Source organism: Colletotrichum fioriniae (genome assembly GCF_027942845.1).
Source record: "Colletotrichum fioriniae strain IMI 355084 chromosome Unknown scaffold_4, whole genome shotgun sequence".
In the NCBI taxonomy this organism is placed as follows: domain Eukaryota; kingdom Fungi; phylum Ascomycota; class Sordariomycetes; order Glomerellales; family Glomerellaceae; genus Colletotrichum; species Colletotrichum fioriniae.
In genome coordinates, this window is record NW_027076840.1 from 1,371,289 (window position 1) to 1,383,715 (window position 12,427).

The 12,427-nt window shown below is 51.2% G+C and overlaps 3 protein-coding genes and 1 non-coding gene across 4 annotated transcripts; 1 reads left to right on the forward strand and 3 right to left on the reverse strand.

Annotated features, from left to right (window-relative positions):
* Nucleotides 1-154: 154 nt before the first annotated feature.
* N0V96_004224 (uncharacterized protein) lies at nt 155-1,770 on the reverse strand (the record flags this gene model as incomplete). Its single annotated transcript, XM_065757054.1, has 4 exons — nt 155-468; nt 541-763; nt 839-1,276; nt 1,354-1,770. The coding sequence occupies 4 exons, from the start codon at nt 1,768-1,770 to the stop codon at nt 155-157; spliced, it is 1,392 nt and encodes a 463-aa protein (XP_065614267.1).
* Nucleotides 1,771-4,786: 3,016 nt separating this feature from the next.
* On the reverse strand, nt 4,787-6,425 carry GAL1 (galactokinase; the record flags this gene model as incomplete). Its single annotated transcript, XM_053188290.2, has 2 exons — nt 4,787-5,732; nt 5,791-6,425. The coding sequence occupies 2 exons, from the start codon at nt 6,423-6,425 to the stop codon at nt 4,787-4,789; spliced, it is 1,581 nt and encodes a 526-aa protein (XP_053054252.1).
* A 1,513-nt stretch (nt 6,426-7,938) lies between these two features.
* On the forward strand, nt 7,939-8,012 carry N0V96_004226. Its single transcript has one exon. It is a non-coding gene; the product is annotated as a tRNA-Val (tRNA).
* A 584-nt stretch (nt 8,013-8,596) lies between these two features.
* On the reverse strand, nt 8,597-9,683 carry N0V96_004227 (uncharacterized protein; the record flags this gene model as incomplete). The annotated part of the gene is made up of 2 exons (XM_053188291.2): nt 8,597-9,091; nt 9,144-9,683. The coding sequence occupies 2 exons, from the start codon at nt 9,681-9,683 to the stop codon at nt 8,597-8,599; spliced, it is 1,035 nt and encodes a 344-aa protein (XP_053054253.2).
* Nucleotides 9,684-12,427: the final 2,744 nt, after the last annotated feature.

The following is a 12,427-nucleotide window of genomic DNA, read 5'->3' on the forward strand; positions in this document are numbered from 1 at the left end:
TACATTCTCGGACTTATACGAGCCTTCCCCCAACAGCATTTGTTCGTTGCAACACACTACCTGCAATTGCCACAGAGAAGCTACCGCATTCTCACTCGCGAATCGTAGTAGTAGCGGCTTGACAGGTCGTATATCCCGATCTGCCCAAGCCAGCTCATTTACGGCTGGCAAAGCGCATCATACCAGCGCCAACGTCGAAGACAGTCACAAGGCTGTTCATCATCGTGTCGCCCAAGATGTAAGGCCCCTCGCCGCCGTCGGTGACACCAAGCAAACAGACAAAGGTGCCGTCACCATTGTCAATTGGGTCACTACTCTGGATCAAATCGGCCTTGTCGGCGTAAAAGGTATGTCCGTTGATCACAATACCAAAGTCTGGCACTTTGGCGTCACAAGGAGCATAGTACGCGCCAGAGAAGAAGTCGTAGAAGGAGTTGGGGATTCCAGCCGCGAATGCATCGGAGATATCTGGGCAAATAGGTAAGCTGAGCGTTCCATGCTACTGCCTGAGTATTATTGAGGAGTTTCGATTTCACTTACCAGACGGCACATACATCAGAGTCGTGCCACTGTCGATAATTGTCGGGGTTGTGCTGTTGTAAAACCCGGTGGGTTTGGAGACTGCGGTATTCCACTTGCTTGCAGCCAGGGTCTGATTGGAAGTAGGGGCCATGGTTACGTTCTTGATGACGTATCCGTCAGGGAGGATAGTGTAGAAAGAGTACTCAGTCTTCGCCTCGGGCCTGTGAGATAAGAGGGCGACCTGCGTTCATGTTAGCTTCCCACCTTGAAGCAGGCATTTTCCGCACTGGCACGTCCAGAGCTTTGAACCACTCACCATTCGGATAGGCGTGCTGATAAACTTGCCCTTGGTCTCGACAGGAGGCAATCCACCGAAAGCCAGTTGACCGACCTGAGACTTACTGTCCATAGCCATGCTGAAGAGATCGGGCTTGACTATGCCCTTCTTGGACATGGTGGTGAAGATGGAGTCATAATAGATGGACTTGCCAGTCGCATCGTCGTACTCGCTGGTGAGCAAGTCATAGGCGAGGCCGAGCAAGCCGCTGGCGACGTTGTCGCCATTCCAATAAGTCTTGTTAACCAAGGCGACCTCTTGATGCGGCACCTCGAGACCGGCTAGAGTGATGTCTTGGTAACCCATGAGGCCTGTGGCAAATTCACCGTCACCGTAGGTGATATTGAAGTGAACACCGGGAATAGAGCCATGCTGAAACGTACCGTTATACGTGGGCCCGAAGTTGCACAATGAGGTCTGCTCGTGACGTTTGCGGGTCAGCTCCGCCTAAGGAAAACTTCGCCCCTGCTTCGGTTGCTTGTTTTGTTACTTACGTCGTTCAACCTGTTGCCGTCAGAATCTTGGCAGATGAAGTCCTTCTGAACTGCCCAAGTGTCACTTGATCCGGAGTCGACGATCACTTGTAAAGTCTCGTCGCCGAAGAGAATGCTGGCGATGTACTCGTAGCCGTTCAAGTCGGTCAAGTTTGTAACGTGACCTGTCTTGTACATGCCGTTCGAGCTAGGCCCGTTCCGAATGGATTGAATCCATGTCTGAGCCGGGGAGATACCAACGACTCTATTCAGCTCTAGAACGTGAGGAGACACTTCCAAGGGCTCGCTGTCGACGCTGCGTTTCTGCAGAGACGACAGGTCGACTTCGGTGATGTCGAACTGAAGGGGTGTACGGGATGCGGCCACAGCAGAGTCAATCAGGCTTGCCGCCGATGCGATAGCGGCAAGGGCCTTCATAATGAGCGTAGGGGGTCAGTGATGATGTAATGAAGCCGATTGTGTCTACAGTCCCTGCAAGAGTTACCGTAAGCTAGCTCTGGTCTATCACTTGCCGGCTAGACGCCGTCCTTTTATATTCCTCTGCGACGCGCATTCAATTTGCAAAGATTCGTGATCACTGTTCCACCGGATGGATTTGGTGATTGTTCCACCACATGGACCCCTCCTGTGTTGGCCGAACATCCGAATCCTCAATTTTCCGTCGTTCCTGTTATTGATAAGACGTAGGAGTGAAGGAGAGTCTCCTGCCCGAAAAGGAAGGAGGGGGTTCTGGAACATGGGTGGTGTCTGGGGTACGATTCAAGCTTTGGCTAAGCTTCGTTGCCGATCTACCGAGCCATAGAGTTAGTCTAGACGGCCCTCGAAGACGACGATAAACGCATACGGCAGTTTAATATCGACTATTAGATATGATAGGTCTTTGTGAACTTAAAATACAGTTGGGCCAACGGTCATTCCTGATCGGACGACAAGGCCAGTTGAAATTGTTTGCCCTTCTGGTGATGAGAAACAGATCGGCATTCCGTTTCAACACTTACGTGTTAACTCCGGTCGAGGGGATATCGACTCAGTGATCCGCTTTGTCTCCGATGTTACCTTCAGATAGGCGAAAGTCCCCTTGTCAGTGGCCTTTTGGTGCCGATAGCCTTGACCGTTCATTTCGATGAGATTGTCAAAGTTCTTGCAGAGGCATGCTCAAAAAGCCAGAAGTTGATAATGACCTGGGAACTTAATCAATGATCATCAGCAACCGTCATGGATTGAGAGACGTCTGGAATGAGTATATTATATTATGCCTTGATTGATGATCTCGGCAACACAGAGACGTCAGAGTTGTTGAGGCCCACTTGGCACAAGGTGCATCCTCAAAAGCGACTAAGGTGTCATGACTGGATGCAAACATAGCGGCTGATAAGATAGAGAAGGTGCGACCCTGTTTTTTTTTTTCAGTCGCAGAGGGACTTTCCATAGCTAATATAGCTTCATACCCTTGGGCCTACTTTCAAACTCTCTTGAATCCTCCACATCCTCAGGAATACCAAAAGAGAGCAAATCCAAAATACCACTACGCAAGTTCACATCATCGTCCGAGCCCAACTCCCCCGGGCGTCTAAGTCTCAAAAGAATCTTTTTGATGCCCCTCCGATACTTTGGTAGAGTCCTTGCTTCATGCGCTTCAATAGCTCGTCGCGACATCCAAGGGACTGAATCATTGACTTCGCCATGCACTGCCCTTTTCCAAGACCCCTAGACTTGAACAACATCCTTTAGGACCCAATGAGGCCGTTCAGACAATCTGGGGGATCGTACTCAAGCACAAGCCTCTGATCTCTGCTATCGATCAGCATTCACTGGAGGGGGTTAAGAGAGAGGCTCTCGCGTACGGCCACCCCGACAATGTCGGCGTGAGCACCGAGGAACCAAGCTTTCCAGTGTGAGTCTTGATCTCCTCCCTCTTTCGCATCCTCTTCGTCTATCTCGATGCAGAAGAGTGGGTATGCTCTTCGCAACTCTTTAAGCGCGGGCACGTATCGGATGCGTTGGACGAAGCTGACACCTACCTCCGAACTTCGTCGAATCGGTCTCCCGCGAGAACCTGCTTGACAGTATCGAAAAGGTCCAGAAATTCGATCTTTGGAGGGTCTTGTGTGTTTTCTGGTCTATATAGAGTGGGTTTTAGTAGATATTATTGAGGAGATCCAAGGCCCGTCACAGATGCTTTACTCATCCGAATCGAAACTCCTGTCCGCTCGCCACCCCTCCCTGGTCGTCTTTCCTCCCGCTTAGGTGGTTCTTGAGATCCCACTTCGACTGGTCCTGGTTTTCTGGAATCTCTTCCAGTGCAAACATTCTCAGAAGCGAGGCAAGGAGGCTAACCACATCCGTGAAGTTAGGTCATCATTGTCCATGCAAAGAACAGGATGAAGACGGACAGGCCCCACGGCTGAAGCCGAACAACCATACTTCGCCATTCTTGGACGCGATCTTCTTGCAGCAATATTATCTCTATCAAGGGGTTTCACTGGTTGTCAATCTTACCATTGTGTAACGACTCACTGTGAATACGTCTTCTATCTGCTTCCAGCACACTTCTCCTGTGGCACTGTTGTGCCGCTTGTTAATGGCTCTACGACGCCGATACCTTGGTAGTTTCACGGGATCTGATGATTATCAGCGTGTTCGACAAGCCCAGTAAATATATCAGCGGCCATTGTACCTGTGCAATCCCGTTCCCGCACTCGTCCGCGATCATCCCTCTCTTGATCGAGGCGAATATGCGGAAGACATTGCTGTTATTCCCACTGCCGTGGCCTCATGAATATTACGCAGTGAGTAATTGCTGAGAATGGTATTGGGTCAGACCAGGGAGTACTCGCCTTCCCTTCCGTCTTCACTGTACCAAGTCTCATCGACACAACCCATAATCTTCTTCAAATTGGTTGGTTTAGCCATATTCGATATTTCCGTTTGTGTCTGGCGAAGTCTTGCAACCTCACAGCACAAGCCCATCTTCGACAGATGGAAAAAGGTTTTCACGGCAGTGGCTCTGATCAACATCTCGTCTGTACGCATAATAGCTATGCGACTTTATTAATAAAAGACGAACAGCCAGCTTGACTGGAGGTGCATATGCACGTAAGTCTCGCTGACACGCTCCTTCTTTCACCGTTCCTTTGCCTGTCAACGAAAGGTGGTGTGCACTTTACAGGCCATACGCTGAAAACTCACAATAGCTTGATACGACTGGGTTTATGAAGTTGGAAGGTGCCTGAGACTTTGAGTACTTGAGGAAATAAAACAAAGGCCTATATCTTGCTGCGCTTCCCAGCCTATATGAAATTCAAGGGGAAATATATTATGAGTTGCTTTTCAGTCCAAATATTTAGAATTGCTAGAAAATCATGACATATGTAATGCTAGATAGCCTCCGAGGTCCTCCTCTCTATTCACCCTGTCCCAAGTGTGGTTGCATTTACAACGCCCCTTCCTTGAGGAGATATGCCGCACTTCCACTGCCTGGCCGGCTCACTACAACAGCACCCTCCTTTTGCTCCTCTGTAAGCTCGCGCTTGGAGTAGTACTCCCTCTCCCACGCCTCCTTAACAGCAGCGACCTTGTCAGCGGGCACCATGTGAACGGTGCACCCACCCCAGCCAGCACCGGTAAGTCTGCTACCGTACGAGCCGTTCTCTCGCGCAATGCGGCAAAGCTCGTCGATCTCGGGGGCACTGCACTCGTACAAGTCGCGGCACGAGTCTTGCGTTGCATTCAGCAGGTCGCCAAGGCGCTTGTTGTAGGCTGTAGTGTCCGAGGTATCCTTTGGCGCTTCCTGCTCCAGAACCTTCATGAACTGGAGCACGCGAAGAGCCTCCTCAAAGACGTGCAGGGCGCGCTGACGGAGCTTGAAGCGGTCGGCACGGACGGAGAGCTTGGACATGAAGATCTGCTCGAGCTCGGAGACGGAGACGCCCAGGACCTTGGCGATCTCTTCGCGGGTGTAGCCTTCGGTGCTGTCGAGAGCCTTCTTGGTGACGTCGATGAGCACGCGGAGCTGCGCTTCTGCGGCTTCCTCTGCCGATGCGCTCTCGGCGTGCGGGAGCTTGTTGTTGGCAAAGTAGGCCTCGTGGAAGCCGTGAAGGGAGATTCCGAGCGGGGAGGCGTCGGTAGGGAGCTTTGTGCCGGCGGGGTTGAGGGCTGCGTTGAGGAAGGCGCCTGCCATGCTGCACTCGACGACGCGCAGGTTATAGTGGATGGGGCCAGTGACCTGCTTGTTGGAGGTAACGAAGGACTGGGCGATGAGGAAAGAGAGCTCCGGGTTTGTAGTTGGGAAGAAGACGGGGCGGGCTGTCAGCGAGGGGCTGAAGGAGACGAACAGGGCGGAGCCGCGCTGGGAGAAGACAGAGGCGGACTGGTCCATGCTGGATAGGATGTTAGATCGACGAAGAGGTAGTAAAGGGGCATAAAGGTGGATCTCACCCGCCAGAGTTGACACCAACAGCGCGCTCACTGACGATGGCAAGCTCGGTCAGCTCGGTCTTGTCAACAGTCTTCTCGCCGTTGGCAAGCATGACAGCCAATGCCGAGGCACTAACGAAAGCAGCACTAGAGCTGAGACCACCGCCAACGGGGACGTTGCCGTCCATGAGGATCTTCATACCCTTGGGTCTGAAGTCCTTGCCATGCTTCCGACGTAGCAGCTCCAGGGCACCACTCAGGCCACTCTTGAAGTAGTTGGACCACTCGTGAACCTTGGAGTCGATGGGAACGTCCGCGCCGATGGGGACCTCGAAGGTGCGGGAAGGGTACTTGTCGGACTGAGCGTTTGCGACGCGAAGGGTGAAGGTCTCGGAGTCGGTGGGAGTGTCGGTGACGGAGAAGGCGAGGATGGCATCGGCGGTGATAGCCATGGGCAGGACGGAGTAGAGGGAGTAGTCGATGTGCTCGCCGATGATGTTCACGCGGCCCGGGGAACGGGCGACGACGGAGGCTGGGTGGCCATACTCGGACTCGAACTGCGAGAGGAGCGAGGACCAGCGCTTGTTCTGGATGGGGAGGGCATCATCTGTGTAAATGTCGGCGAGGGCGCTCGCGGTGGGAACGGGGCCGGCCATGGTGGGCGGATATGTGTTTCGCTCGGGGTCGAATACGAAATGGGTATCTTTACTGCTAGAAGAAAGACGTTCAATCAGGGGATCCAAACCGGGAGAAGGGGAGAAGGGGAGAAGAGAAGAGAAAAGAAGAGAAAGAAGAGTGTGGTGGTGGTTGTGGTGATTTGTGACGTTCTGGGGACGAGTTTGTATTTGGATGGTGGGGGTGGGTGGGACGAGGCCGGGTGGTTTGACGATGCGCCGTAATAACCCCGCGATGGAGCTTTGGTGTTTTTGCGGGTGCTCTCCCAACTTTGCTGCGCTGGAAGTGGTGCGCGTGTGGTGCCTCAAGCTGCTACCCCGCAATTGCCCCTCGTTTGGCGATCCCTGTCTGAAGAATACTGGAAGAGCTTTGCCTCGAATGTCTCACCAATAACAAGATCAACAGAGCTCAACTTGGAATTCGGTGATCTTGAATTGAGTTCAATCTTCAGTCAGCACCCTACAAGGAGCGAGAACAATGTATGCTCCTCGAGTATACATGGCCTTGAAGACTCATGCAATGCAGCAGCTTCATACAGCTTCAGATGCAGTGTTACTTTTCGGGACATTGACACCCCACCTCGGTCGATAATTGCACCGTTGTGCAAAATCTCCAACAATTTTTATCTCATTTTCTCTCTAATAAACCTGACAAGCGCCAGTGTAGCGTGATCCTCTAGATTGCATAAAGCAGCTCACCTTTCCGAACCATGCCAAACCAAGCTGGACCAGAAAGGTCGCCCGGCCCAGCAACCGAGAAGGACAAGGTGCGCTGATTTCGGCCTTCTGGGTTGTCCGGGGTCTCCAGCTTGAACTGGACAACGGCCCCGGTCCATTGCGGGCCACATCATCGGAAAACCGGCGGAGAACTTGAAAGCTGCCTCGGTTGCGATTCAAAACTAGCGCTAGCTTGCATATCAAGCTTTTTGGTCATTCTCTCTACTTAAGAGGTGGGCCAATCCACAACACGAACAACCAGGTGGGATGGGTATCAGACAAACGTTCTTTCGAAAGAGCCAAGTATCAAGATACAATGAAACGCCACATATTCTAGGACGGGTAGTTTCTTCATGATTGAACAATAGCCAAGCCGTATCGGTGGAGTGACTGCACGCGATCACCGGCCTGGCGCATAGCCTGACTGGGTTCCAGGATCTTGCGCAATGTGGCGCGGGGATGTCGGGGGCGAGAGACTTTTTTTTTCTCCCTCTAGCGGGGATTTCTCAATGTTGATAACTTGAACAGTATTAACGTCTTTTCACATTTCGCAAAGTGTGTTTCGACTTGGAATCGCAAAGCAGCCTCGGATTGAATATTAGATATCCTGTTGTCTTGAGTTGGGCAAAAATTAACGCCGACAAGCCAGAAAAGAAAAAAAGGAGAAAAAGGAAGGGCCGAGACACAGAGGAAAACACGCAAAGACAAAGGAGGAAAGCGACAAGGTACTGAAGACCTCTCAACACCTCACCGTTCAACGGCGCTAGTAAGCCCTCAAGGTTTCGTGGTGTAGTTGGTTATCACGTCAGTCTAACACACTGAAGGTCTCCGGTTCAAGTCCGGGCGAAATCATTTTTGCAGTTTGTTGATGTCTAATCAAGTGCAAAAACAGATTTTTGTCTCCTTGCATTGACTGATGTACCGAAGAACAGCCGTACACACTTATTTGACTTTGTGGCGAGCTCTCCGCCGAGGTGAACTTGTATATGTGGGACCACTTCATAGCAGCTAGAGCTACAGTTTGACTTGAGGTTCAGTTCCAGTGTGATGGTGACAATTTTCAGGAAGACAACAAGTCATCACGCACTTGAATATGACACCTTATGATTTCAGTTCCTCAAATAATCGATAACAGAAAACAGGTTCGTTGGGTTCTGCGGGGTGAATGTCTTCATGACGATGAACTTGCGAAGTGTCTACGTATGGACCTACAGGACCACACCTCTGGGTATTGTCTACTGCATATTACCCCATACCAGTCTGATCATTGCCATGAAGTATTGTGAGCGCGTATTTTCTTGGCAAAAGAAGTGCATTTTCACTAGGTAGGTACAGACACTTGCAACTACAGAATCATTCAGATAAGAGCTAGCCATGGCTTCATAGTACTAAACCAAGCAATCCACTTCGTGAACCTGAACGCTACCCTGGTTTCTTCAAGTTGAGAATCGGCCAGTGACAGCCTTGGCCGTTGGCTTCTTCTCGAACGCGCTCCAGTCATACCGCTTCAAAGACTCCTCAACGCTAAGAAGTTCATTCTTATCCTCGTCAGTCAAGAGATCCATCCCCTCGATGATCGTAACTCCTTCCCACGTCGGGGGGTAGTGATCCTGCATCCATTGGAAGAACTGCCATTGCGACAGTTGCTCTTGAGCCATAGCACCCCACAGTTCAACATAGCTTTGGGGGGAAACCTGCACTGCGGCGGTTGAGCCCTCCTCTGTTGCGAGTCCGGTTGCGCGTCCCCAAGCAGCGAGGTAAGACTCCATAGTCAAGGTCTCGACGTTGCATCGGACAAATGATCCTGGAGGAGGTGGGCTCTTTACCAGTCTTCGAACGAAGATGCCTCCGTTGATGACGGGATCTCCAACACATGGGTACGGTGTGTTGGGTGGCACCGGGTACAAGGTGACATACTTCTTGGCGCTTGGCTTCATGCTGGTTAGTATTTTACTGATTTATGTAACACTTTGCTTTACTTACCACGTAAATAGGCTTAAAGATATCATAGAGCAGTGCGTTATTCGCAAAGACGGTGAAGACGGCGAAAGTGGTCTTGGCAGAAAGATCCGGCATCTCCTGCGTAACATACGTGACGATGCGTCCCTTGCCTTCGAGGTGAGGGCAGACTGCTTCTCCGTTGGTGATTTTGCTCGTGTGAGGTCCGGCGCTGAACACAAGTCTTTGAAGAGACTCTGTTTTTGCCGCCGCACGCGCAATCTTCTTGCCCTGTTCAAACTCCAATTCCACGGATTTTTCATCTCCGAGTTCGAAGAATGTGTCGTAGTAGTCAGTGAATGCGAAAATCGCCGTGGCCCCGTGGAAGGCCTTCTCGAGGCTTTCTTCGTCGTTGAGGTTCGCAGAGACAACTTCAACGCCCTTTGCGGCGAGCGCCTTTGCTTTCTCACTCGAGGTGTTTCGAGTGGTGCCTCTGACTTTCCAGCCTGGTTCGTTGAGGAAGGCGTCGACGACACCTCCTCCCTGACCACCGGCCGCGCCAATGACTACAATGAGGTTCGACATGATTGGAAGTTGTGGTAAGAATGGGGGCAAAGATATTATCTTTGGTTGAATAGAGATGCTGGTGTTCAAGCTCAAACTCCAGTCTATCGTACTCTATTGTGGAACACTGTTCTCTTTTATGAACAGAAGACGACGTAGTCAAATCGACGGTGTAAAAATAAGGATCTACACTTAATGAAGTAAGTCTAGCAGAATAACCGCCCGCTGCATACCCACCTACACCATTCTACTGCGACGGCTGCATATGAAACTCCGACGGAGTCTCGCCGATTTGTCATATGAGTTCTGCCAATGTAGCGCGGCATTTGGCCCCGTCTGTAGACTGGCGTGCAATGCGTACGTTCTTCCATTGCACTCGGCAATCACGTACTTGGGCCGAACTGACTCTAGCCATCGGCACTCGGTACTATCTTAGCTACCGAGGCGGGACGACAGAAGTTCTTCCAGCCAGCGCAACTACCAACGGCTCAAATGATACTGGCAAAAGGCAGGCGTTGATGTTTATGTCATAGTTGAAACCAGAGAAGAGGTGTTCCTCAGAGGGTGTTGAATAGAAATTGAAGTGACTACTCTACACAAAGCTACTAGTGTTCTCGTATGGATTGAAATCCATATCTAGGATGTCCATCAAAGAAAACATAGTATCCGACACATCTTCAACAGGCGTAGGACTCGTAGCAGCCACTCCATCATCCGACGAGTGATTTGTTCTAGCTTCTGCTGTATCCAAGATGTTCACGTTTTCATCAAGGCTGAGCGGAAACGGGAGTAATTCACGGAGATGCGCGTTAACACTCCTTGCCACCCACGGCGCAGATGAAGATACAGCATCATTCTGGAGGCTGTTGACAGACGTGTCTCTTCGCTCAGCTCGTACTTGCAAGCCTTGAATTCTCTGGAGCACTGATCGTGCGCCACCGTACTTCGTGCTCATAACGCGCAGCACGGAACAGATGCTTTCGATACCATTCTTGCGAATCGTTCCCTTCTCTGATGAGTTCGGCCGATGAAATACCAGCACAATTGCGGCTACTAGAGACATGAAGCCATTGATGCTCAGCAAGTGGGAAGAATCCTCTCTGTAATGGATTTCCTCGTACAACTCGGCAATACAGGTCGCCGCTAATATTGAGGCGTGAGACGTCCGCCAAGGAGCATGGCGATTCTTACTGAGCATCTGCACGGTTATGACTGCCGTCAAATAATGAATATGCAACTCTGAAGTGTAACGGTTATACGTTCTCCGTGTACCGTCTGCATCATAGAGCCGTAGTACGTCCGGTAGGCCGCTCTTCCATTCGCAGAGCGACCTGATGACACTTTCGACCTCGGCTTCAGCTGATACGCCTTTTCTGGTGTTTAACTCCGACAACTTGCCAATCACGTTCATGAGTCCGGTGAATTGTAAAGAGACCGTTGTCAATACCCCTTGTGTTATAAAGTCCGAAGCTGCAAGTGGCTGAACATCGCAGTCTGCAAGCTTCAGCGAACGAGGCCGGCCCCAGCAGGCGACCATAAGTGTCTCACTGTTCTTTGAAATGTCAGTGGATGGAATGAGAATACCAATAGCCTAGTGCAGGGTTGAAATCAAGAAGCGGAGGCGCGTAATTCTTAGAGGAAGGTAACAAGAACGTACTATCAGATGCCAAACTATACGCCGTAAGGACCCGGAGTTATGTTTCTCTCTGTAACTTGATTGCGTGTGTATTCCCATCTGCACTGCTAGCCGTACAGCCATACCAGTCCAATGCCACGGCCCATGAAGTGTGACAAGATATGGTGAGGCTGGGGCCCAGCATGACAAGAGGCATAGTGTCTTGAGTAGGAATACGTTGTCTTTTTCGAACTCAACATGTATCAAAGTTTCAATCTTTTCGTAAAGCGAGTAACTCAAGCCCATACTGTAGGGGTCATGGCGCATAAGACTGCCGACGAGGCACACAGCTTGCTGTAGAAGAATCGACGACTCCCCCCTTGAAAGGTCTTCCGCATCAATGACGGGAAAGTAAGGAAAGGCATGTTCAAAGAAAGCGTCCGTCAAAGCCTTGCGCAATGATAGTGCTGGCAAGGTATCAGCTTGAGTGGCCTTGACCAAGACATCTCGGGCTTGCATAATTCGTGGCGGGAGGCCATCGTGAACTGCCATCGGCTCTGCGGCGGAGTCGTACGACAAGACGGAGGCATGGGAAATGAATCCCTCCGGCTGGTTGTCCCGTGTGTTCAACTCGGAAGACCGAGCTGGAGTCAACATCTGCGGCGCATGCCTCGCTCTATCAGTGCCAAGACGGGGAGGCGACGGCATGGCCGGGTCAGTCGGCGATCTCGGCAGCATGAGCTGTCTCTGCCGAACCGTCATTTTGCGGCTCTTTCGAACGCCATCTCGACGACTGAGGCGGAGAATGATGTCAGAGCTTTTTCTAAAAGAGTCATGACGGAACGACAGCGGCTTACATGCACTGAACACCGGCACGGCGACAGTTTGCGCACCCGTGATGGGGGCTATCTTGCAGGTCACACCTGACCTTTTGTTCGGTAACTAGTCAGGTAATGCTTGTTGTACAGGATGGGAATATGTCTGTGAACCGACTTACTTTCCTGGAATGGCACTCGACGCATACGACATTGGCACGGTCTCGGCCTGTCCTGGAATTCATCCTGAATGAGGTTCGAGCCAAACATTGGAGACCTATGGCTCTCTCGGTCTCGATAGAGCTGAAGCTTTCCAGATTGGCAACTGACTGATG